General features: G+C 38.6%; 1 protein-coding gene and 1 long non-coding RNA gene across 5 annotated transcripts in view; one reads left to right on the top strand and one right to left on the bottom strand.

Moving 5' to 3' along the window:
• Nucleotides 1-8,208: 8,208 nt before the first annotated feature.
• On the top strand, nt 8,209-20,225 carry LOC112970992. 2 transcript variants are annotated; one of them, XR_003255219.1, is made up of 4 exons: nt 8,209-8,380; nt 10,426-10,648; nt 11,704-11,786; nt 19,911-20,225. It is a non-coding gene; the product is annotated as an uncharacterized LOC112970992 (long non-coding RNA). The 2 variants fall into 2 exon arrangements; XR_003255220.1 differs by lacking the exon at nt 8,209-8,380 and adding an exon at nt 8,390-8,491.
• Nucleotides 14,914-26,798, bottom strand: part of PROS1 (protein S) — a 36,940-nt gene continuing 25,055 nt past the window's right edge. For all 3 annotated transcript variants that reach the window (XM_026075975.1, XM_026075974.1, XM_026075976.1), the window contains exons 10-15: nt 25,384-25,573; nt 24,249-24,416; nt 23,034-23,202; nt 21,327-21,475; nt 20,245-20,458; nt 14,914-17,267 (exon numbers count right to left, since the gene is read on the bottom strand). In XM_026075975.1, coding sequence (XP_025931760.1) covers nt 17,107-17,267; nt 20,245-20,458; nt 21,327-21,475; nt 23,034-23,202; nt 24,249-24,416; nt 25,384-25,573 — 1,051 coding nt within the window. In that variant the 3' untranslated portion in view covers nt 14,914-17,106. The remainder of the gene's footprint in view (nt 17,268-20,244; nt 20,459-21,326; nt 21,476-23,033; nt 23,203-24,248; nt 24,417-25,383; nt 25,574-26,798) is intronic.

Below are 26,798 nucleotides of genomic sequence, written 5' to 3'. Positions count from 1 at the left end.
ATTGCACTTGCATGATGGAACAACTTGTTTCTGTACAAAAAAGGTGACTGGAATTTGCAGGTATGCTCATTTTTGATGCACTCTCACTTGGTGTGAAGGCAGACTTCTGATAACTATAAACAGATGTCTCTATAACACATTTGGTTTTGCTCAGTTAGCAGAGAAGTTGTTTTACCCCTCTTAGAATAGTAATACTTCTGCAGTTGCAGTCAAGAAGACTTGCTGTGATTAAATTATTCATACAGTTTCACTCAGTAGCACTGTTTTCTGTTCAACTCAGTTATTTAACTACACTTTACCTGGTGCAAAAGTTCAGCAGAAGTGAAGCTGGAGTGAGAATTTTAAACCTGTGACTCTTTGTCAAGGATGACTTCACCTGGAGTTACAGGCCAAATTCACTGGTTCTGCTGACAAAGACTGTACTATCTGAGAAATTTTCTTTGTCTTCTAGGGCAAAAAATTTAGATATGTTGCGTAACCATCCCTGATCTACAATATTTTAACTTCTGAACAGTATTATGTTACAGCCTTTTAGAAAATAGACACAAATGACCTTCTGGATTGAGACAGTGACCCAAATATGGCTTGTAATACCTCAGTTAACATAATCTTAATTTAAACTTGACTATGCACTTATGCATTTAGTTAGAATAGCTAAAACAGAAAAAAATATTAAATAAAACTGCTACTATCTTGTGATGTTTATAGATTGTTACAGTGGTTAATAATATTTTTGCAATAATGTGTGCATCTTTATTTTTTCAATAATAAACAGATTGCCTAAATGATACATGTAGAAGCTCCTTTAACTTGATGAGTCCATTATGTAATTATATTTTTAACTCACATGCAGTGCTAATCATATGAAGAATGTTCATGCTGCATTTGGTTAAAAAGAACAATGGTAACTTAGAAAGCTTCTTGTCTTATTTTTTTAATCCGCTGATGCTTTATTCTTTATGAATTCATCACTAGAAGATATCAAAAATCTTTAAAAATTGAGTTATACAGGTAACAYGACCAGGATGTGCAGAGCAAACTAAGCTTTGATTTATTTATTCTTAATTAGTGAGTGCTTTGTGTAGTGCAGTGAAACAATTATCTGTGCTTGCCAGTGTTTCTCCATTTAATGTACTTTATGAGAAAAGTCCAAGTTTTGAGGCATTCAGGTCAATCTAATTGCCTTTGACATGTTTGCTACTTTTGATATCCCTCCCTTCAAGATGTATTTCTCTTTTTGGTACTTGGTTCTTCCTGTAACTCTGTTCTCTTTCTTCTTCATATTACATTTTTTTTTTATTATTGTTCTTTCAGCTTCTTTTTCTTCTCATCAGTGAAGTTTCAATGGATAGCATTCCTTAAATCAGAATTTTAACAGCACTGCACAGTGAAGACAGCTATCAAAGCCTGTGTGTACCATAAGGTTTTAGGGATGTCTATGCTGCAGTCACAGGAGAATAATGTAGAGGTCCATGCCAGCTATAAAGTGATTAGCTTGGTTAATAATACAGGTCTAAACACCATATGAATCCACATGAGCTAAAGTACTCTACTAAAAAAAGTCTGCAGAATAGACACACACCAAATCCTGCAAGATGTTCTTGGATGCGATGTTACACTGAGTAATAATTTTGAGGGTCCCTCTTTAGATCAGGATCCTCACATTGCAAAGAGAGTTGCTGAGTGAAAAAGTTAAATCTTACACCTTCTCTAGTGCATAAATATTTGTAAGTCTTCAAGTGTGAGCTGTCTTTCCACTGACTGTTCTGGAGCCTGAAGTGGCTTTGCTTCTCTTCCAGTTAGTTGAGGCCTTCTGTGCTAGAAGAACTTTTGGTTATGATTTGGATTCACACTTCATGTAAACGTGGAGACTTAATTAGTGAAGAACTGATACCCTAGACAGTTATAATTAACGCCTTAAGTAAGGTATAAACCAGGGCTCCAAAGATGAAAGCTCACTGCTTGACTGATTTGCTAAATCACACATTCCCACTCAGCCACTGTTTTAAGGGCATGATCTTTGCCAGCTCCATGCACATGCTTTGAGAATTATTCACTTTGGAGCTTCTTGCGTTATCAACATTACAGGATTTTTTTCCCCRACCACTGCAGTACACTTTCATGTTAAATTCTTTTAACTTACTTCACTTCATAAGATCTGATTAAACCTTTTAGACCTGCAAGTAGATGTTTTGCATGTTGAAGAACTTAATCTCATACTTAAATCTTTCTGCCTCCTGGGGTTCCTCACATGAAAGGTATTCTCCATAATCTTTTCAGATGCTTCTGTTTTCACCCTGGAAAACTWTGATGACTTTAGGGGGAATCTAAGAGGGAAGGAAGTTACTTTGAACTTTTGTTTTCTGCTACAGGGTGGGCATGCTTTACAGTTTCAAACTTCATTTAAAAAAGAGGAAAAAAGTTTGGGCAACTTTCAAGAAGTTGAGCATTTTTTCTCTTTTCCATTCTCAATGAGTGTATTTAGAATCTGCTCCAAAACTCCTGAAGTTTTAAAAGGAGTGGGGATGAGGAAGGAAGCCAGTACAGTTAAAAGCAAACTAAAGGAGGTTATTAGAAGTAAAAAGACATCCTTCAGTAAGTGGAAGTCCAAATGAAGAACACAGAAAAGATCATAAACCTTCTGGCAAGTTAAATGTGAAGCCATAATAAAGCTGGCCAAAAAAGATTCTGAGGAGCAAGGGCATAAAACCTGATAATAAAAACTTTTTTTCAAATATATCAGAAGCAGGAAGTTTGCCAAGAAGTTGATGGGGCCAATAGATGACTAAGATGCAAAAAGAGCACTATAGAATGGTAGGTCTACAGCAGAAAAGCTTGAATGTATTCAAGCACGTGCACAAATGCTCATTATGGAGGAGCTCAAGGAAGTTTCCCTCTTGAAGCCCTTCTTCACTGGGGACAGTAACAGGCCCAATGGCCGCACAGAGTAATTGTGCAAGTCACCCAAGAGCTCTAAAGAAACTTAAAGAACATTCAACTCTTCTCGTGTCTTATCACTTAAGTCAGCCTTGTGTGAGAGGTATATGACCTACTGTATGCGGTCCTGCTTTTAGAAAAGGCTTCAGGACAACCAAGAAACTACAAATTGCATATGACTTCCATATTTTCAAACTGGTATAATCTTCCCTTGTTGTAGCAAAAATAAAATAAAAACCAAACAAAAGAACACAAAATCAAAATGCACACCTGTTACAGAACAAAACAGAGATTAAATTTGTGGCCTCATTTCTAATGTGTGGATTATATAAATAAGGCAAAGAGTAAGCAGTATCTGTGAGATCATTTATTGACTCTCTTTTGCTGTGATGCTGGAGTATCTACATTTAACATACAAGAACTTCATCTGATGTTCTGTTATAAGGTTCTAATTCTTAGTGGTTATTTAGATATCACTGCATTTAAGTATTTATTGTTCTTTTTAATATATATTTGTATGTTGTAACACAGTTATTTTTCCTGTGTGCTTCAAGGCAGTTTGCTTATAACTTGGGGTAAGCTCTCATCCTGAAATGTAAGGCCATGAGGAAAGCAAAACTCTCACAGAGGAAGAAAAACTAATGAAACATAATTCTTAATAGTTCAGCTCAGCTAAGAGGGAAAGCCAGCCAGCTACTTCCAAATAGCAAAGGTTGAAACGGAGGTGCCCAAACACTAACTTGGTCCTTTGCAGAATGGGCTAGTATTGTGGCCAGATTTTTACAGCAAAATGGCTAATTCTATGTAATTGTTCTGACTTCACTTGTAAAGTAACAGTGTTTTTATCATTGATTGACTTTTGGCAGGAAAATAATACTTTTTATTCTAGCCTGAAGTCTTACCAGATCCCTCAGTCTAGGTCAGATTCATGCACTGCACAGTTGGGATGAAGAGTGGAAAGGAAGAAGTAATACTACCTAAAAATCAGACAGGGACAGTGAGACATTTGGTGGTTCACGTGTCTGAAGGAAAAGCTGGTGTTCTCACTTCATATAGTGTTAGCATGGCTGATTTGAAAGACTAGCTTCAGCTCTGYTCCCCAACCTAGTGCTCAGGGGAAAAATAAGGATAAAGCTTGTTGTAAGTGATATTTTTGGTTAAGACATTCAAGGGCCACCTTGCTAGATCACCAGCATAAGTCAGAGCAGCCTCCAATTTCCATTTTGTTTCCCCTGGTCCCCTTAGAACTCATAGAAAGCAATGCAAAGCATAGAGCTGTGCACTTCATCTCCTCTTCCACCCTGCCTCTTCTACTCCTTGGTGCAAGATGTGCTGTCTGCAAGGGGGCCTGAAGCACAACCGAGGAAAAAACTTCTCTGCCTGTCTTGTGCCTCCCAAGAAGCTTCTGCAGGAAATACTTTCATATGGCCATTTCTGCCCTCTTTTATATAGCCAGTGGCATGGACAGACTTTAGATAAACAATCCCATGACCTATATATAGGTAGGATCTCTGTCAGTAGGGCAGTGTTCAATAATAGCACAATCAAAGCTGCTTAATGTGCAATAAAACACTTGTTAGCTGTGCAGTACAAGGATATGACTTCACAGACATTTTACATGTGAAGATGTTACCAAAATGACTGCTGCTATAATGCAGATGTGCTCATTTCATCCCAGTGCATTTTGTCTAAAGAGAATGTTGTTGGTGATAATGTGTAAACTTGCTACTTTAGTTTTAGCTTAGGGTTTTAGTTTTCCTTTTCACACCTGGGTATTGTTTTAGCTTTCAGAGATAGGAGAGTTGCTTCTGGTTATAAAACTTTGACAAGCTTATCTGAATGTATAGGAGACCTTTATCAGAAATTGTGAATAGGAATCCAATTGTAAATAAATAGGATCTTCTGCATTGACTTATGTTCCCTTGACAAACCTTTTTTTGCCTTTGTGGTGGTTAATGTATGGAGCCATGTAACTATAAATACAACTTCAGAGGATATCCAGGGGGGTTTGGATAAGTGGTTGCCGTTATAACTTGAGCAACTGATTTCAGCATCCTTTAGAGCCAGATACAAAACCTTAGCAGAAACTCCCGGAGTTTAATGGTTGTATACRGAATTCATTGTCTGCTCTGGGTGCTGAAATTGCCTGAAAAGCTTTGAGAAATGACCAGACCATTTAGACACACTTGCAAATACAACTGGAGAACATCACCTGGTTATCTATCTGAGATTACCATCAGAGCCCATTGATGATACTTTTTTATGAAACATTTTGGCTTAGCTAAGAACTGTTTCTTCGCTCTGTATGTTTTCCAGTGCTATTACAATCATACAGCGCCACTGCGTGGTTTCCAAACACACAACGACTGCCCCTAAATGCTCTTGTATGGATTTGGATTTTGCACTTCAGCGGTAACAGAAGGGGAAGTATGGTACACCTTAATGTTTTTAAGCTACTGGAAGTAGTGAAGTAAAATCTTTAAAATGTGTAATGAGCCTTCAGAGGACATTTGAGCTGTTTTGAATAAGACCTGAGGTGCACGTTCCCTCTGAAAAGAGCCAGAAAATCTGTTCTCTGTTCCTTCTATTTACTTCATTGAAAAGTTTGTCTCATTTTTTTTTCTTTTTTAACTAGAGTTGACTGGGAATTTCCTGGCTGAGGAGCGGAACATCACATCGCATGCTGTGATTTAATAGGGAACAAAATGTTGCTAATACCTTTAGGCCATCAGAGAGGCTTCCTGGGGAACCTGGTAGCCATCTGTCCTGGAAGCCCAAACACTACTCGGAGAGGAATGGAGCAGCTCCTATCCCCGGCTCACCAGCAAACCCAATGTCCAGCTAGCAAGAATTGTTTTGAAACATGCCCTGATGTTTCCTCCAAAGTTAAATTTTGTGACGTTTCCACTTCTCTAATTCCTTCATATTTCTGGTTTTCCTTTCCAATACAAAAAACAAATTTTGGAGAAAATACGAAAAGATTTTTCATAGAATGCAATGCATGCATGCGAATGAGTTTCCTCTACTGCAGATTTTGYGTAACACTTAGAAAGCAGGTTGATTTTTGAAATCCTAATTTGTGGAACAACAAATGGATGGGTAGCTGATCCCCAGGGGAAAAATCTAAGTCATCACTAATAAGCACTTTGAAAGACCACCAGATTCCATACTGATATTGCTATGCTTATATTAATCATTTTATATGTAAGCCTAGCACATGTATTCCTGTGTATCTTCAAACTATGTTGGCTTTAATAGCTTACATAAACATAAGAGAACATGATTACACCTTTAAGATCTGCTTATCTAATCTATCTAATTATATCAAAGTTGTGGGTGAGGAATAGGCAATAGGTCATCCAAAATAATGCAGTTTGACATAAAAGGATTTTGTCCTTATACAGTTAAGGTAGAAATTCTCCTTGTAGTCTGTGCGTGTATGGTGTTTTGTCCTTAAAATATCTGATACTCTACACACATGTACGCTCCACTAACAGCACAGTTGTGATTATCTGTGTGAGAAACATCCATTTCTCATTGTTTTTAGTATCTGAATTAAACATATTTGACCAATGACACAAAGGCAAGTGGATGAATGGCCATACGACGGCAGCAGATATATGCAGGCAGAAGTGCTACATGGTGGAGTATCACACGGTAATACAGCCCACCACCCTTTGTGATGTTGTAAGCAAAGGCTCCCCCACGCCACAGTGCAGAGCACTTTGTATAAGAACGCTTATTTTTGCTGTCGCTTAATGTGTTTGTGTTCCTTTTCAGTTGAACTTTAATTCTGACCTTGCTGAGGGTGTATTGCTTGCTTTGGAAATACTTGCAATATCCCTAGAATGTTTATTTTCCAGCCCAATATGCTGCTACATTCTTGCAAGCTTTTTTTGGTTGTAATGCAACGTTTGGCTGGGAAACAGAGAATACAAACAAAAAACAGTACCCTGGTCTTAGGGAAATGTGGAGAAGCTATGATAGAAAGTGTTTTATTGGAAACAAGACAAAGATTTCCAGAGAAATAATAAACAAACAGCTGGTCAGCATCCCCATAAGACCATCAGCCTCAAAAGTGTATTTCCTAGAAGGATCAGCATACTTGGGATTTTGTTTCTCTCTTCTCCTCTGCCTGCAGCAGGTAGGAGAAGCAGACGGGCAGGTCCAGTGATAATGTTCCAAAGCAGGTAATTAGATAGATAGTTAATACCTGTAGCAACAACACAATTTGCACAACCAGATAACCATCTACATATTATTTTCAGGAATGGATCCAAACTGCTGCATTTCTCTGTGCATTTGCTGAAGACCACCACTTAAATCAATGGTACATGTGGAGTCAGGCTTCAAAGGGTCAGCAGAAGAAAAACATTTCTCTCCTGCAGTGCCATGCAGTAACCTATCATCTGTGATGTCAAATTAGGGTCTCTATTGCTATACAGGCATCTTTCCCTGGATATTCTGATTCATCAAGGCAGTGACAGAACTGAGACTTGCAGCCCAAGCTCTCTCTGTTAACAGCATGTCCCTCTGTGTTTTCTGAAACAAGGGCTCAGTCATTCAGCAAAGCAACAGAAGTTCCCAGAATTGGTGTCAGAGAACCTGAGATCAGATCCTGATGTCCATGAAGTCATAGCACTGTTGCCTCTCTACAGTTCAGCAATTAAGCAACTCCCCATACAGAGTCAGACCTGAATTCAATAACAGCTGATTATATCACCGCAGAGGGCTAAACAGAAGCCTGGCTGCACTGTCACTGCCCTGAGCGTGCTCAAAATTCAGGCTCTCCACAATAGCTAACACCTCTCCCTCTGTAACTATACTGCAGCGTGAAATGGCATCTTGGRGTAACCCTAGAAGCAGAACATCCCCTTCTGGTAAACCATAGACAATAGTCCAGGGAGACAGCAGGGGATCAAGTTCTCCACAAGTACAGGCACTGCTTGCAGAGCTGTGTAATCTGTCATATTAAGACTGAAATGATGTTGGATGCTTTGAATCTCGCAGTGTGAGCAACTGCAGAGGCAGGGAAATAATAGTGTGACATGAATCAGGAAAGGAGACTCAAACATTTCATTGTCTAGAAGCACAAGGTGGACTTGAAGAGTCTGGAGTTTAGAAAAACTGAATGAAAGGTCTAGAAATGAGAAGGTTTTACAAACATGGAGACAGAAGTAGATCTCCATCAGGACTGTGCAGGGGGCTGGCCATAATGTGGGAGTGGTTAGGGACTGGGAGGAGACTCATGCCTTGTTTACATTTTTGCATCCCAGAAATGCAAGGGCTTTGCAAACTCTTCACATAATGAAACACTCTTCTCAGTGCTTTTCCTGAGGAGACAACGTCTCATTACCTACTGGAGGACAATATGCCAAGGAGATGCACAGGACCAGAAGGGCTGAATAATACTAGGCCAAGTTCTGTCCACTTCTGCAGCACAGTGAGTCTGAAAAGTCATGGGCTAGTGCAGAAATTGGGAGCTYGTGAAATCTGAAGCTCTTAACTGAGAATTCAGCTTTTCCTTGGCCTCAGAATAGAGCATGGTATCATGGTATGTTGTTTTGTTCAAAAGAGTGAGTGAAACTCTGGTAGCACAACAAAGTCTACATTTGTCTAAAAACACAAATTACAAATTCAAAAGTTAAAATTTTAAAACCAGAACTGAAAAACATCCAGATTTCCCAGTCTTCTGTAAAACCAACCCAGGCATAGGAAAAAGAGCCAGACTCTTTTCTGGTTTATGAAGCAGCAAGGGACTTAATAACTAAATTCCAGTGGTGGACTCTCCAGCATGGATGGTGCCTTAGCCTGGAGGAACCCAGCATGCCTGTTAAATTCCAAGTGAAGCTACTGAGCTGTCAGCTGCAATAGCCATTGTTTTATTGCTAAGCTATGCAGATCACATACATAAGTTCACTGGGTCCTTAGATTGTTTTGTTTGTACTCATTCAAACTTCAGTGTGAACTTTCAGTGAATAGCAGCACATCCACTGATCTCCTTTCATTGGTGCTGATGATAGATGGGAAACCTAATACTCAAAAGAAGGGGACTAATATAGAATAGAAATTCTGCCCTCAGTGTAGTACTTGGAGAAACTTTTTTTTAATGTTAAAATAAAAGAGGGAAGGAGAGCAGGATGGCTTCTGCACTATAAGGGAACTTAACAAAACTGGCATAGTACACAAGTGAAAAATCAATCTTGTGACCAGCAGCACAAAGACAAAGTGTTTGAGCAGATCCTTAAAGATAATATGAACACAAAGAATTGCTGTAAGTATATTTGCAGAGCAACCCATAAATATAGCAGTATCTGTGGAGACACCAGGCAGGTAGTAGGTGTAGCTGCATTGCTACTGGGCCTTCTCTCTCCCCTAAGAAGCAGTACAAATGAGCTTGCACCATGCTCCATGCTGGTACCAAATACAGCTTTGGTAAAGCTGGCCGGGTTATTATGAAATAGCATGGCTGTCCGGAGCGTAGGTGTGTCTCTAGGCTGAGGAACTACACATCTTGCTCTGCACCTACAGAAGAGTTGACCTCTAGACGGCAGCCCTTCATAACAGAAGGCAAACATACGCCCCTGAACAAGAGGACATGCACCATCTGTTCACTATCCTTGGTCCACTTTGCACAGACAGGGAGCAGCTCCTTTCTTCTGCTAGGACTGAGTGACAGCCAGCTAGCTCTTTCTCATCCAAGGCTCAGACATAGCCAGGCCAACTGACTGGACTTTTGAACTCGGGTGGAACAGATGTGGAGATGGATTTTATTAGCGTGTTGGAGTCCCAAACATTCTCACTACAACAGTGGCATACAAGCCTAGCTGCAATTTGCAAAAGGTATTTGTGTCCCTGTAACTTTCTTTGTCAGTAGGAACTGAAAATTTCAATAGAAAGGTTCTAGGAAAAGAAATTGTTAGCTTTCTGGACTGTCCAGAGAATTATTTTTGTTCTGGTAAAGAATAGCACCCAATTCAAATTTGGCTTTGGGATATTGCACATAGCTCAGGTTCTCCTATCTGTGTACGAGTAATTCTAGGACAATTTTTAGAGGCATGAAAGGGAGCAGAGTGGTTGACTTTCAATGGCAGGTGGATGTCTAATGCCCTTTGTGCCTTTGGAAATCATTCTTTCATGTACTATCTTGCCATCTGTCTACACACAAATCCTCTGCAAGTGTAGAGTTAAACTCAACATTGGCAGAAGAAAAATCAGTGAACATAATGAAGAAAAAACAATTGGTTCTGGGCAAAGGCACAAAGTGCTTCAGGGATCTGTTTAATATTCATTGTGCATATTCTTGAGGAAATAATGTCCATTTAAAAAAGTTTAACTTTTTTTTTTTTTTAAATCAGGAACCACAACAGACTGTAGGTAAGGCTGATAAAATCAATTTCATCCTTGGTTAGCAACAGTTTCTTTAGGCTTCTGGCAGTAGCAGTACATATAAAATACTGGCAAATGCATGTTCTTAATTTCTTATAGAGGAGCTAAACTACTTTTTCAGCCCTGGAGATCAGAGGTCATAGCTCTGCTTCACCAGCACTGGCTAATGACATCACTGACACCCAAAACAGAGCAAGGAACTGCTGAATGCATCAACTGCTAATATCATTAGCGGTGGGAAAGCTGTGACTCCTAGTGTCTTCACCTCTTGATAAAAGTCCAAATCCAGTTCAGAAGATAGGTTGCTACAGAGTACAAACAGGTGAGAGAATAAGCATTTCAAACAGTTACTTGGTTTATAACAGCAGTAAAAAGTATTCTATATTTTCTGCAGGAACAAAATTTTAAAAGAACATTTGCATCACTTAAGTGAATGGTTAGGATTTTCAATGATATGTAAGGAACTTAGCCACACATCTTGCCCCAGATTATTGTGCTTACATCCTGTGTGCTTGTTTGAAAAAATTTCAGCCTTTATTTCTAATGTTTTGTCAGATTTTTCTTTAAAACCTCTCCCTTGCAAACAAAGTTCAGAGAATTATAATGCAAGGCTCCTCTTGCTTGAAAAGGCCCACAGCTGTGCTCATCTTACTTGTAATGTTTGTTCTTGTCCATCAATTATTTAAAGAGACCATCTTTTTTATATGGAATATTCTTGGGAATGTTGTTCGTTAATCTTTGTCTAAAAAGTTAAATGCCTACAAAAGCAGCATTCATTTGTAAAGACAGGTCATCAGCATCACACTCGACTACCCCACCTGGGCTAATCTCATTTCTAAGGTTTAAGAACACCCCGAGGAGTCCGTGTTCTTGGCCCACCCCAGTGGGTGGAGGGACAGTTTGGGCAGATCCTGATATTCTGATTCACATCTGTGGGAACTGGCAAATCCAAAGTAATGATTTCACTATGAGAATTTTGTGAGAGAGCCAATGAACTACTTATGAAGCCACTGAAAGACTGAAAGCTTGTTTAAACCTTTACCAAGATACAAATTTCAGTTTGCCTGTGCAGTTTGTTTAATGCCTCTATTGTCCAGTGTGGAAATATAAAGACATGAATTACAAGTTGATAGGGGTGCCAGGTGAACAGGTTTGTTAAATCTACGTGACCTTCTGTTTCAATAGAAACCCGTTAAGCAAAAAGTTGGCCTCTGCCCAGATTTAAAAGGGAAGAAGATTGCTTTTCAATTGACTTACCTAGCAGGAGCCTGTGACCAGCTGGTGGGAATGATCATGCAGTCTGTGATAGGCTAGAAAAGAAAAAGGCTTGCTCTAATGGTAGCTGACTTTTTTTTTTTTTTTTTTTTTAATTAACAGATTTGGTTCATGGGAGTCATACCAGAATTTGATGGTAGAGAAAAAAAACCTTTCTAGCTGGAAAACCAACTTTTTCTGGAAAGGTAAGCTATCGTGAGCAACATTGCAATCAGAAATATTGGTTGTTTGGTACATGAACTGCAGTTTCATGTGGTTTATGCTTTAAGCAAAGCCATTCATATTTTCTGTGCTACCCTGAACTCACAAAAATCAGGTGTAATCTAAAATGTGTCTTAGAGTGTACTTCTTACATCCTAGCAATAAAGACCCTGTCTTTAATAAATTGTTATCTTATTCATGGTAGCATGTATAAAGCCACTAGTAAGTTTTAGAAATACTGCCCTCCAGTTCTGTGGCCCTTGCTATGTATTTTGTATTTACCTATGTGATGGGACAGCCTTGTTGATAGAGCATGTGTGCTTTGTCTAGTGCTTTGGTGAGCATTCAGCAGAGCAAGCTTGACCAGATCAGGAAAGAATGGGGTTGATTCTGGCCCTGTATCTAGAAAAGCCATTTAGGTGACTTCTTGTAACTGCAGAGTACTGTATTGTTGAGAGATTTTTTTGTTTGTTTGTTTGTTTACCTTAAAACAGCTGGAAGGGAAACGCACCTTCCTAATGAGGGTTAAGAAACAGGGCATTGCTTTAAATGGAAGTGTTGAGGATTGAAAAAATAAAGCAAGACTTTCGGAAGTCTTGGACCTATTTTGCTTCTGAGGAAACACTCCTRCTCTTTCAATGTCTTTTGCTAGTTAATCTTCTAATGAGAGATACTCGGCAAATTATGCAGCCTGACGTCCTTCCTAAGTTCTAGTTTATGTGTGTGCATGCTCTTTCACACATATGCATTTGTAAAGCTGGCCTTTCCAGACCAAAAAAAAAAAAAAGGTCAGCACTGACTTTAGAGCAAACTGGTGACATACYGGATGATGTAGGAGAAGCACCAAATGAAGTTAAAATATGAACTGCAATCTTTATAAGAAGCTTCTGTGTTTGGGGGTGGGGAAGGGAGGCAAAAATATCTGTTGGATCAAAATGGCTTGTTTTTCTTCCTCTGAAAATCTTCAGCTAGACTGCATAGAAGCCAGAGCACCAAGGTGGCCTGGCTTTTCACCTTTTTGGTGCTTCCAAAATCAAGAGACTTTTTGAAGCTGAAACAAAAGCAGCGTGTTATCTTGAAAAATGCTCTGGCACAGACTGCAGCCTAGGATAGTTCTATGTTAATATTTGTGTTTGAAAATGTTAATTCTGCCAACAGGGCTTATTTAAGGGTATTTTTGCATGTGTCTGACTTTCCCAAAATGAACCTAATTGCTTATGGAGAGAGGGCTTTGGGTTTGGGGTGTTTTGTTGTTATTTTTACGTGTTTTTGTTTCCTGTGCTGCTCACATCCTCAATGACAAAAGGGGATATCTGTGGCCTCACAAACCGATGTTGCATCATCCTAGTTTCTTGTTACTTGTGTTTTTTCCACTTTCCTGATTTGCTGAGATGCTACAAATTCCTATGGGAAAAAGAGTATCTCAGTAAAAATATATATATATTTTTTAAAAGAAAGCAACATAACTCACTTTTGAATTAAGTGCAACTGTGTGTATTTGCAACCACTTGATTGATTTAATAGAAACATCTATAAGCAACATGACACTAACTAACTCCCTGCTCCCTTACTTAAAACCAGCTTAAGATTTAGCTGCTTATTCACATATTCCCACTGAAACATACCCACTCTTAGAGCAAAAGGATATGACTAGTTTAATAATGGGGATATAGTCACATTGTGGATAAGATGTGTTGCTAAAAACATCAACAGCAAAACTAAATTTTCTTGGGTAGTTTAGATGGAAGTTTCTGTAGCTGCTGCTTTTGATTTCCAATGATAGTACAATAATGTCACCAACAAGTTTTAGGATATATATATATATATATATATCTCTAATTAGTAGCACTCAAAAATGCAAAATGATTTCTAAACGTGAAGGAAAACATCACCTGAGGAAAAAGTAATTGCAGGGACTGCTATTAATGTCTGTAGCTTGTATCACACTGGCACTTTTGCACCAACATGTCAGGTAATAAGCTATTTAAATTGACAGGAACCAAGCTGAGAATTGTTGCTCCAGAACTATGGTCAGAAAAAGAGTCTGGGAGAAAAAGAAAGTCTAAATATCACTTTTTTTCCCCCTCCTTTCTCAGTGAGAGAGGCCTTATTTTTCCCTTTTGGTAGTAACTGTTACGATTTTCCTTATATCTAATTTTTGGGTACATGACTGTTCTGCTTGGCAGATCGAAATGCTCCCAAATCAAGGTGGTTATTTTGGTATAGCAAGGTTGCTGAAGCAGCAACATACTAAGCATGTACTTACAACTAATACCATTGAAGGAACATCATCAGTGAGTGGCTCCATGATAAACTGGATTGGACTGACTGAAAAGGAGCTTGGCCTCTCTTCTTTGAAGATGGCAACTCTAGAGATGAACTTAGAGTATCAACAGTGAGGGTGTTCACGCCCAACCTAGCCAGTTATGCTCGCCAGGAGATGGTTTAAAGCATATGGGCTAGGTTTCTTGCTCTGAAGGAGCATCTCTCTTCTCCCCTTCCATCAGCTCCATCTCTGGAGAGACCAGCTGGTAAACCTTGCTAACTATGTTAGATGGAAATATGGCTAATTCTTGTTTATCTAAGCCCTGTATACTTTGGGTGGTGCAAAGGAACCTTAGATCAGGTATATAAGCATAAAGCTGCCTTAGGATAAATGAGAGCCAATTCCATGACTAGACTTCATTTTCAAGGAGACTAGGAAATATAATGATTTATAACACTTGGTGCACAGGAGTTGAAAAAGCACAAAGCAGGTTCCAGCTGTCCTGTACAAACACTGAAAAGCCCTTGCTGAAATAATTACGCTTAAAAATACAATTAAATACATCAGAGGAGAAAAGATAGTAGTCAATAAGTTTCTCTCTCTGAGCTCATTTTTTCCACATGTGGTTCTAAGCCAAACTAAATTTCTTCAGGCAATATTAAACAATTACTAAGTTTAAACATTTATCTAGAGAATATGGATTCCTGTTTGGACAGCATATTAATCTGTGGTAATTCTTTTTGTTGATGCTGAAGATTATTACAGGCTCTTAAGTAAGCCATTTGACCATTAGATCAAGTCTTGCACAGTGAAAATGAATGAAGATATGCAAATACAACTTGAAATAAGAAACTTGCAAATACTGCTTTTATTTAATTTTTACAATAAGGAGGCACATTTATATTCAAAAACCCAGTGTGGAGTTTTCATTATAACTACAATATCCTAAAATATTTTAATATGAAAACAAAAAGAAATTCTCAGCAGGAAACTAGGGTAATTTGTTTTCTTTAATTTCCTCTCTATACTGTTTATTATACTTAAGCAAAAAAAAAAAAAACTTTTTTCTTCCTGCTGTTCATGCAGCCTGACATATGCATTTATAGTATTGCTGACACTTTACTGTGTGCTCCCCATCTCATTGTTTCTGTTTGTTGTGCAAGGCAAAGGGGCTGACCAAGAGCATTCCAGAATTAAGTTTCTGCTGCTGAGATATAGTAAATGCAGTAATGAAAAGTGTATTTGATATCAAAAGTCCCAGTTCAGCTCAGCCTCGCACCTGAAACCTGTTTATTTTGGTAGGGTGATTGTTTGACCTAGGCCCAAAGGAAGTATGTGTTCCAGGGKATGGGCAGAAGAGAGCAGGAAGGGATGCTTTCTGGCAGTTATTTCCCCACCAGGAAGTTTAGACGGACCAAAGCTTTTTGCGTGCCGTTTCAGAGACGTGAACCAGTAATTCACTGGTATTTAGCCACTGGGTGTTGGCTCTGTACAATTCTTGCCAATAAAAGGCTAGGTATGAACCAGTGCTGGACAAACAGAGCATGCTGGGGCTGGCTGGCGTGAAAGTTACAGCAAACACCGTGTTATATTAAAGGGCACAAATGGGAAGCGAAGTTAACAAAAACCTCAGACAAAGCAATAACATTGAAAGATGGGCTCAGATTCTGCAGTACTAATTTATTAATGTTGGTATGCAACAATGAGAGAAAACCCACTGTTGTATGGAGAGTATCTCTGGGGAAAAGTAATCCTCAAAATGAATATTGTCACAATCCATCCTTCTGTACATACATTTCCACTTCAATGTCTCAAGTGTGGAAAGCAAACCTCAGGTCAAGAATTCTGGCAGAGAAATGTCTCTCTCTAATTGATGGGAGCATATACTCATTGCTTATGGCCATTCTCTTGCTATTTATTTGTTTTGGGGTTAACAAAACCACTAGGTGAGCTGCAAAGGGAGGCTACTGGTTGTGTGGAAATGAGGTTGGAAGTGGAAAGATCACTTGAAGGATGTTAAAGAAATATTAGAAATGTTTGAAATGAACACACCTGAGGAAAAGAATACTTTTCTAATTACCTGTTCCATTAAATTTGGCTGAGCAGGAATATGCTTTATATTCTGAAGCTGCCTGCGAAATTTAGGCTTTCATGTACATTAGAAACACAACTTACAGGGCTTACAAATTAATYTTCTCCTCTGGAGGCTCTGTGGATGCAAAGTTGGCCTAAATACGGGGAGCATGACTGACCATTTGAGGGTGCTCATCTTGGGGAGTGCTAGATTTGTTGTGAAAATTCCAGTTTGATCTCCTGTGATTTCCTGCTTTCTAAAGGTGCCTGGGCTGTATTTTAATYCACTTCGGAAGTAAACTACCTGACATGATCCAGAATGCTGTTAAAAGTCTAAAGCTTGGTTCCTAAGATAGAAATAATTAATGCTGGTACAGCATAACAAGAGCTATTTACAGTAACACTTGTGTTTAAATTGCTTCCCCGATATTGCTAAAATTTGTAAACGTATCTACAGAAAGGTTTAGCTCAAAATTCCAGGGTGTTTCTTTCCTTTACTGAAAGTGCATATTATTAAACCTGTACAGATTTTCCTTTATATGGTTTGTTTGGAAAAGTTTAACGGGAATGGTTTTGTTTAGTTTCAAATACGCTGCCAAAACTTGCAACTTGTAGCTTTGTGCTGATATATGAAAAACAAGATGTGAAACTGGTTCCAGTCAGAACTTCCTGAACTTGCTCTCCAAACTAAATATATCAAGGACATAGTATGAATGTGGAAGATAAATCTGTGTTTAAGATTTACCACTGACATGAATAAAAGAACATTTTACAGAATTTTGATCTTGATTATGTCTCTTTACTGCTGAAAGGAGAGGGGATTTTTTCCCCCCCCCATGCTACATGAAAGGGAGGAAAAACATGCTGTTGATTATTTTCCTGGCACATCTTGAATTAAAATAATACAGGCTTCATTATGGCATGAGACTAATTACACAAATTATATCTGAAAGGAAAAAGTTAATTTAAGAATTGAATGGTTCTTCCATAATCAGTGGGCACGAGTGAGATCTAATGTCATTGTGTTTAAAAATGGCTTCATCCAGATCCAGCTGTCTGTTGTTGACYTTCACCTCCATGCAGCCGTTATAAAAAGCAGTTACTAACGTAGCACCCAGAGGAACATCTGCACAAAAACACATTCAATTTATTAGGCCAAGGCATGCAACATCCTATGTATTTTTCAGATTAGCAAAAAGACAGGGAACACTCCATTCCCTATCCATCAGTAATCTATGGGAGAAAACAGCAATTTGGCAGGAAACATTTAACTTTAAGTTCTTCTCCCTTTTGTTTAAGAGTGTTTGAGATGAAGTCAGCAAAGTTGAGAAAACTCAATAAAATTTGAAATACGCATTAGAAGTAACTAAATGAGAGTTTTTTCTTAGCAATATTTCCTGTATTAACTACAGTGAACTAATACTGTGTTTCCTGGAGCCTACTGTTCTTGTCCTGACCTACAAACAGATGTTTATGGGTTTAGAGGTCACTGGAAGAACCACTTAGCTTTTGCCAGAAAGCTACTCTGGATTCAAATCTGCAAGTTCTCAGATAGGGGACCCCTGGGAACACCACATAATTTATTGCTTCCTTACTGCTTCTTCCAAGTGACTTCTCTGCAGAAGACCCACTTTATCTGTTGCTCATTTAATTATTGTTTAGACTATGGCAACATCAGATCATTGATATGCTCGCTTCCAGCAAACAGTATACTAAGCACAGAATCAAGCAGGCATTGCTGTGAGGGTACGACCAGATTCTTGCAAGGTAAATGGAAGGTAATCCAAGGATCTTCAGCAACAGAGTGAGGATGCCTAGAAACTGACCTCATCATGTATCTTTCAGCTTTAATCATCCTATCTCTCCTAGAAGATATCCATGATAGTCTTGGGAGTATGACATGTTGCTTCTTTCTGATTATTTTGCTGTAAGCTGAGGTACTGCAGAAATAGTCCTGCAAAAGCATGCTCTTCTGCCCTTGTTGTCCCAGTGTTAACACACTGCTGCCGTAGAACTGTGTAAACCTCATTTAGCTGGCACTGAATGTGCTGAATTAACAAAAATAAATACTCTAACACTGTTACTAGTTTGAAGAAACATGTACCAAAAAGGGGAATTCTGGTTTTCATGAAATACATATTTTTGTTAGGGGAATTTTGAACCATAAAGTTCTTTGTGCTATAGCTCAGTGTGGGGATCATTACCTATCCTTTTATGTTGTTCAGTAACCCCAGAGGCTTTTCGGAGGTGAAGCAGAATGAATGTGCCATAGTGGCTTTCCTATATTACTTTTTCTCCCTTTGGTAACAGAGACTGTTGGGGAAGAGGTTATTTTGGATAATGCCCTTATTTTTGAGACGTCTGTGTAGAGACTGTTGACAGATACAGAACTTTTTGTTAATTTACAAGTCAAAGATGCCTTGTAAAACTGGGAAGTTAAACCTAGTTGTATGGCGCAGCAAGGACTAATACTTGCTGCTTATTTAGTTGGAATGCAGGACTTAAGCCAAGGTCTAAGCTCTTAAGGCTCAAATTACTCTATAGCTGGCAATGGGCTGGGAAGGATCACTTAAATATCACAAAGGGGAGGAAGGCTAAGAAATGACCAAAATCATAGTTAAGTTATTATGGTTCAATTAACCTACTGACTCATCTCTACTAAGTAAATACTGATTTCATCTCTTTTTTTTTTTTTTTTTTCCTACTGAACTAAATTAAAATGCATTTAAATTTAGTTAAGTAGTCATTACAAAAACATGGATGCTTTTGCTGTCATAGTATCTGATGGAACTTCACCATTAGTGCTCTCCTCACTTTATACATTGAATTTGAACTGAACTTACCTGGTTAGCTGGCTTTCAAGATGTTGCATATCCATTCAAAAGCAAAAACAGGAGAGAGATTTTCTTCCTTTGTGCCTAAATTATGCTATGCTTGATTAATGCTGTATCAAGACTTGTGGAGAACAAGTCAATTCCTATATACGTAGCTTGGTGAAGAGGCAGCTAACACTTAAGACAGAGGCTATGGTACCTGCAGTGCTGCCCAAAATACGTCGCTTCTGCTCTGACAGGGAAGTCCAGAGGATGGAACCACAGTTCCAGCTTCTCCTGTGTGTGTTAGCTTGGAAGAAATGCCTAAAGAGATCATTTCCAAGGGTTTCACAGTTCCTCCTCTCTTTCTACTCCAATGTACCCTAGTCTCCTGCAGAAGAATTACATTGCAGATAAAGAGAAAAGACTAGATATATCTGGGGCAGTGCTGTGACATTACAGCCTACATGTAAAATGGATGTCAATTCAAAACTGTTGGTCGAACTTCTAGGATTCCTTTAGGAACTATGACTTATTCTTCCTAAAATCCCTTTAATGGAGGATACAGAAAAGTTCCATCAGTAGTAACTTAACCTTGCATCCACAGTCTTTCCCACACCAATTTTCAAGTTCAAGGATTTGAGGCTTTGAAAAATCTTCATCTGTGACAATATTATTTTCCTGTATGATTCCCCCTGAAGCCAGACTACTGTACAGATAAGCATGCTTATTGCTTCCTGCACAAAATAATGCTTGTATGCATCTAAAGGGGGATTCACTTGCAACTTGTTTTAAACAAAATATTACGTCTTGTTTCGACACATTTTCTGTCTCACAAAAATTAGCAATCACCTATTGTCAAGAGTGTAACTGTTACAACCAAATTATCCCTGACTCCTCCTGTGGCATTTCTGCCTCTTCATTTACTTACAGATGCCTGTTTTTGACTCTTACAGAGCTGATGCAGTTCCTAAAATGTGCCAGCTGGGGGCATGTCAGAAATACACAATGCTCATTTCTCCTCAGCTCAGAAAACAAGACCCTTCTTGGATTATTTCCAAGTTCAAACACCTGGAAAGAGGCTCATGCCTTTAAAAGGGCCTAATAATGCTACTATTGAAAAGCAGATTCCATCAATTGCTGAACAGACTGCATGAAAAATAGAAGGCATTTAAAAAAAAAAAAGATGTTTCTTTTTGTACAGTTGTGGGCTTCTTCTGACTTCAGTAAGTCTTAGTAAAAATCAAGCTTGTACAAATGAATGAATTAATGAAAAGAAAAGCAACTCACCTGGCAGGCCGCCCAAGTAGGTAACAACATTTGCCATCATTGCTTCATGCAGGACAGACAGTTGCTCTGAATTGCTTCTGTCTGTGCGTGAATCAACTGACAGTTCAAGTTGCTGTTTGGTTATTAAAAGTCCTACCAACACTTTTTTAGGCGTACACAACTTCTTTGATTCCAGCCGCGCAACAGTGATGTTTCCAATGGTCACAATGATTTCCTAAATGGGAGAATGGGAGGGAGGGGGAGGAAGATGTCACATATAACTTTAACACATATTTAATTTGGCTCTGATGTATTTTAGTTCTGATGCATTTTAATTTGGTTCAGATGCATTTTGTATTTGGAAGTAGAAAGAAAAGGAAATGTTAGAGCCACTTTTTTAAAAATTGGTACCTTAAGTTAGAAAAGTTACAGAAGTTGAAAGTTGCTGTATATCCATCACCTTTGAAAACAAAGCCATTCCTTTACACTCTATAATTRAGAACATTTACAGTAAAAAAATTTTGGGCTATGGTTCTGAGGTGAAATCCTGTTTCTCTTAAAGTCAAAAGGAATACTGCTACAGATTCAAAGGTAACCACGTTTTCATTGCAGGTTCTTATTTCAGGCAAATACATGGATTAGCCATGGTGCACAATCACACTCTACCTACTTATCTTGATGTAAACAGATCTAAATGGAAACTTAAGGACTATTTATGAAYTGAAACTAATATGTTGTCATTGCTATATTGTTATCACTCTAGTTCTGTTATATTCCCTTTCCTGCTTTGTGCATTTGGTCTGAAAGGTTAAAAAAGACATAACCTAATGAATAGTACCTAATACAAGAGTATTTAGTGCTTGGTCACTGCTGTAGCAATCAGTAATATTTTTTCTGCACATCACCATATGATCTAAGTACTTTGCAAAATATTAATTCAGCCTCCTAGCTCCACTGCAAGTAAGAGTAACTAACTTGTTTTAGTTTGTTTTTAACAAATGGAGTAGTAAGTTCAGTGAGGCAAAGACAGAAGAGATGTGTTGATTTATATGGGTCTGGCCCAAAGCTCTGGCCCAGAGCTGCTATGATAATTGTAAGATCACCTGTGAGTCAGAAGAGTTAGAGTCCACTATGGACAAAGCAAGAGGCACTGTTTCATTAGAAACCAAGGCAAACATAACACCAGTGTCTGTGGATGGGCGAATAGTCATAGTCACATTTATTAGCCAATCTTCAGCACTGTCAAGATTATCTGTTTTAAAAGAAAAGATTGAAATTAATAAATCCATGTGCCAAAGAAAAATTGTTAAGGTGTTAAATTAGTATTTAATAAGTTTGCACTGTGGAAAAATTAGTACTAATCTCCAGAAAAACAGTGAACTTAGCCTTCTAGTTCTTCCTAAAAGTCCTACTCTTAAATGAAAAGAGAAAAAAACACATTAATTCTGCACTTTCCCCTGCACAATTTCTGTGCTTGTTGGTTTTTTTCTACCTTCTCCATTCTAATGTGGAACAGGTGCCACATTAATTACAGGTCAGTTAAGATTAAACCTGAAAAATGCTTTAATTTACTCATAAATTATTGCCACTGAGCAGCAGATTGGCAGTTCTCATACATCTGACATTCCATAGCAGTTCACTGTTAAAATGGGAATACACAAGTGAGTAGAATAAATATGCAGGTGGCACAAATATAATTTCATCATGCTGTCTTATGAGGCACTCAGAGTGAAGCCAATATAAAAGTTACTATTTATAAGGCTATTTTTTGTCTCTTGTATCTCTCCCCCCCACCCCCAATCACATCCAAGTTGATTTCTGGTAGGATTTCTGTCTCCTGAAGAACCTAAAATGTGAGTTGAAGTCATAATCCTACAAAAAGCCAGATGGGAGAGGAGACGGGGCTGTAACAGCTCATGGGAGGGGCAGCAGTGCCACTGAGATTTGCTGCAGAAGGAGGTAGGGGGCAGAAAGGAGAGTGGTGAAGGCATGGCAGCAGCCCCCCAGAGGTCTGGAGGAGACATGGAGGTGTGGTATTAGTGCATGAATAGGAGGAAATTTGGGGAAACTTGAGTGACATAAGAACCTCTAAGATGAGATGGTTGGAAACCCAGAAAGAATGGGAAAAGCTGGAGAAAGCTCTGAAGTGGGCTAGGGAATTTAAAGAAAAGGCCTAGGAAAGATTAGCAGGTTTGGAGATGAACAGGATTGGGGATCACAGAGGGTCTGAAGGGTAGGATAAGAGTTGAGATGGGGGAAGAGTATAAGGATGACGAGATTCGGGATGATGCTCAAGAGAGATCACATTTTGGGCCTTCAGGTATGCAGAAGGGGATTCTGGATTAGAAAATTAGAGTTTAGGGCAGGAAGTCAGGTAAGAAAGGTCTGGGTTCAGGAAGAACTGAGATACGCATCCAAAACCTTTAGATAGGATGCTTGTTTAGAAGCAGAATTGCATACACAAAAGTATCAGCGATCAATTTCTCCATCTCTAGTCGTCTTTTTCTGTCAGTAATATGATAGCCCTCTCAACAACAAACATGGGGCAGAACTAGATCTTTGGAAAATGGATGTTCAACTGTGCCCATCCTTTGCAAGTTAAGAATATGCTTCCTAACCTAGAGTACTTCAGAAATTAAATGGATAACACAATGGGGACCAGAATCTTTGTTCAAGCAGAATTCTCACAGAAGTTGCTGAAATCACTGCTAGAGGCAGCGGAGCATAGCTTAGTCTGTTGATTCTTTACAAGTCATCAGTTCTTTCACCAGTCCAGCAAAAAATATAGAAGAAGACAGAAAAATACTTACTGTAGTTTATATGAAATTTTGCTATTCCAGTGCCAGGGTAGAAGGATCCTCTCCCCACAGTGACTAAACAGTGTTTGCTTTGTTTTTCTTGAATGACTTCTTTTACGCCAGAATGTCCCTGACTCATCAGATTCCAAGCACGAATACACCCATCTAATCGAGGGTTAATCTGTAGAAGAGTTACAGCACTGGGTATTTGCATTCAAACTTGTTCTAAAAACATTGTTAATAATGAGGAGTTACTTTACATATYAGCTGGGCAGCCAATGGTAATGATAGCAATGCTGTAAGTTACAGAACTGATGCTGAGAGAAAACAAATACCATACATGTAGAAGCTCAGTCTTCAAAAGGTTCTCCTGATTTAATAAACATTTCTTATTTTGATGTTACTAGTCTGTACAAAATAGATTGCCTTTTAGCTATAGAAAAGCTGTTCTGATCTAAACAGAAGGAGAGCTTGAGCTTCAAATTTGAAGCAATGACCACTAGCACTGTTCCTTGTTCAATGTTTTGTCTTTTCTTTGTACGAAAGTACAAAGAAATTTCTGGAATGACTTTCTATTAGGTAAAGGGATGTTGTATGTCTTCATATTTTCCTCTCTGCTTTACTTTTGAGCAAAAATGGAGTTTTTAAAAAAGGAAGTGTAGCCTCTACTGTTCAGTGTTTTTGCCCCTCTGTTGAGACTGCCAATTAGCTTGAGGGCACCTAGACCAAGAAGCAGATGATTGCAACAACTTGATTGTACCAATCCCCAGCCTAAGACAGAGCTGCTGAGAGTGGAGGATTGAGTGAATCGTGAGCCTTGTCTAACCTGGGCTATTAAAGAACCTGATAAAAATGAAAGCTGCCTGCACAGTGATTTCCATACCTATTCAGGGCCAAGCAAAAGCCAGCACTAAAAACATGAATCACTGTGAAATGCTCTGCCAGCAGAAGCGGTGGTGATCTAGGGAATCTCAGAGATGTATTAGGAAATGGGCTATAGGATCCTGAAAGACAGATTAGCCCCTAAGCATTGTGTTTCTATAACTGAAACCTAACCAAGGACAGACTATATATTTATTTTCAAAACAGAGGTTAATAACCCTGTTTTCATTTTCTAAATAGATTTTATGCCATTCTTCTTTCCTCTGTGACTACTAAGCAAACAACACACAAAGACACAAAGAGCAGAACAGTCTTAGTCAGCATTACTTTTATTTTTTGAGTTACCTGTTTAATAAGAGTGTTGCCCACTTTGCGAGGTAATCCTGCAATGTACACCTTAGTTTCCAAGAAGCCATGTGACTGTTTAAAAAGAGTTCCTGGGCTGTTAATATTCATCACTGCTTCTTTAGCTATTTTTACACTGATGCTGTGTTCTAGTTCTTCTACTGATATCTAGAATTAAATATAAATAATTACATATATATACACACAACGTGCACATAATGGAGTATTTTAAAATACCAATTATATATACCTTATGAAGCCCACATAATATATGTCTAAATATCTCATTTTTTAAATGGTTTTAATGCATTCACTATTTTAGGATATTTAAGCTTGAATCATGGTAACTGCCCATACCCAAGGATGCTCATGGGATGAGGATGTCCTGGTCCAACCTCCTCTTTCCCCCCAGGAAAACCTACACAACTGATAAGAGTTTGCTTTATGCTCAATGCTCTGTAGAGTTTGCTGGAAGCTGGTTTCTACAGTTGCTCTGCATTCCACCTGCATTTGGCATACAGTTCTCTATATTACTGCAACCTGCTACAGAGAATTGAATCTCCAGGTGGGATGTGGACAAAATGAGGTCATCATCAAAGTAGGCTTTTAATCTAAAGGAAGCTGTACTGAAATGGAACAGGAGGTGTATGCAATATTCAAGGTTTTTTTTTTTTTTAATACTAACTGGTGTTAATAACTTGATGTCATTCATAGACCCTATAACTGAACAAGGCCTTCCATCTTAGTGAAAGATAAGGTATGCAAGCTTGAAGAATAAGCTGGATTTCTGGTCTAGCAAAAGTTAATCCTGCCCTTTAGACAAAGTATCTCATAATTATGCACTTACTCATGCAATCACACTTTTTAATATTCTGCTGCTGCTTTTTTTTCTCTGTTCCTCTGTTGCCAGCTAGTGGTAATTATCTCTAGCAATGCTAAACAAATGCCATAATTTCCAAGATGTAAGGCATCCTTGCATATTTCTTGGTTGATTTTAAATCCTTGGGGGATGCCCCTTGGGGGGCATCATTTTTAACCTCTTAAAGTTGCTTAGTTTCTCACAACTTTATATATCAGAACAGATCTTTCCCATAGGTATTAAATGAAGGGAAGGAGAGAAGAAAACTATGCTTACTATATGCCACAGTCCATCATTAATGGCTTTGCCTCCACTGGTGACTTTTGTTCCAAATTCATTCTTGAATTGAATTTCAATCTTTCCATCACGAAGAGCGAGTAAGATCCATGCCGTGTTGTCAAGGGATTCTGCATATAATATAACTCCCTCTGCATCGTATGTCCGGAAATCAAATTCTGCTGAAAATCTGAATTGTGAAGAAGGAATTTTAATAATAAGAAAGGATACATGAGGTACTGAGGAGTCAGGTATATCCTATTAATAGGGTAGCAAAGTTCATAGATGTTAATCTTTTGGTAACTCTGTATCTGTGCAGTTGTGATATTTGCATACTATTAGTCAAAAGCAGAATCCAATGCAAGCCTTGTTCATCTGAATCCAGGGAGAAGTCTTGTGACTAAAGCCCTGGATTGGGAGTTGAAAGACCTCTGTTTCAGTTCCCAACTCTGCTATGAGCTTTGCATGTGAGGGATATAACTTGCCCCTAGAGTAAGAAGACAGAGGTAACACTCCTGTTGCATACTGTGGAGATACAATGTGGGGAAAAAAAATAAATGATCTATGATGCGTTCTAGTACAATGGGAAGGAGATGCCACATGCAGTCCTGGAACAAAGACTATATAGGTCCTATAACTGAGCAATTCATTTTGGTTACTACTGTCTTTATAGACTTCATTCTCTAATTGGAGGATTTGCTGCCTACATCTTGGGAACTGGATGAACATATCTCTGTGTGTGTGTGTATATATATGTGTGTGTGTATACATATATATACATATATATATATAAAAATTTATACCAAAGTTGTTATTTATATTACAGCACTGGCTAGAATGGAAGAGAGATTGTAAGCATAGTAAGAAACAGCCCTTGTCTCCTAGAACTTTTGGACTAGATAAAATAGATTAAGGATGCAAGGATACAGAAAGCATACAGAAATAAGGACTTGCTGAAGATGACAGAGACCCTGGGTAATTGAGACCCTGGGTCACTTTCACTCCCAGTCTTGTTCTTTGTCCTTTGTCCACTAGATGTCATTGTCTTTCACATAAACCCACRGAAAGGCGTTCTGTATTTACACAGAGACTATTAAGATAGTTTCAAACATTTATCATCTTAGAAAGGTCCCCCAGGAGAGCATTAATGCCAGGTCAACTTGGATTCATAGCGGAGGAAAAAGTTATCAATATTTATGCCCTTCAGGAAGGTTCTGAGGCTCTGGGGATCACCAGCTCAACAGCTGCTCCTGTTGTTACCCTGGAATTGTTTGGTCAGTAAGTCAAAGAACACTACCATTTCAGCTGCCACTGTGGGGAAGTTCAAGAGCAATAAAGAGATTGCTACCATCGGCAATTGTTCTGACAGCTGTAAAAGAAATCCCGCAGACAGCACTGCAGACACGATACTGTGC

The sequence above is a fragment of the Apteryx rowi genome, unplaced genomic scaffold (genome assembly GCF_003343035.1).
Source record: "Apteryx rowi isolate R43461 unplaced genomic scaffold, aptRow1 scaffold_418, whole genome shotgun sequence".
Classification (NCBI taxonomy): domain Eukaryota; kingdom Metazoa; phylum Chordata; class Aves; order Apterygiformes; family Apterygidae; genus Apteryx; species Apteryx rowi.
Note: the sequence above shows the minus strand (reverse complement) of the source record. Positions and strands in the feature narration are given on the sequence as shown.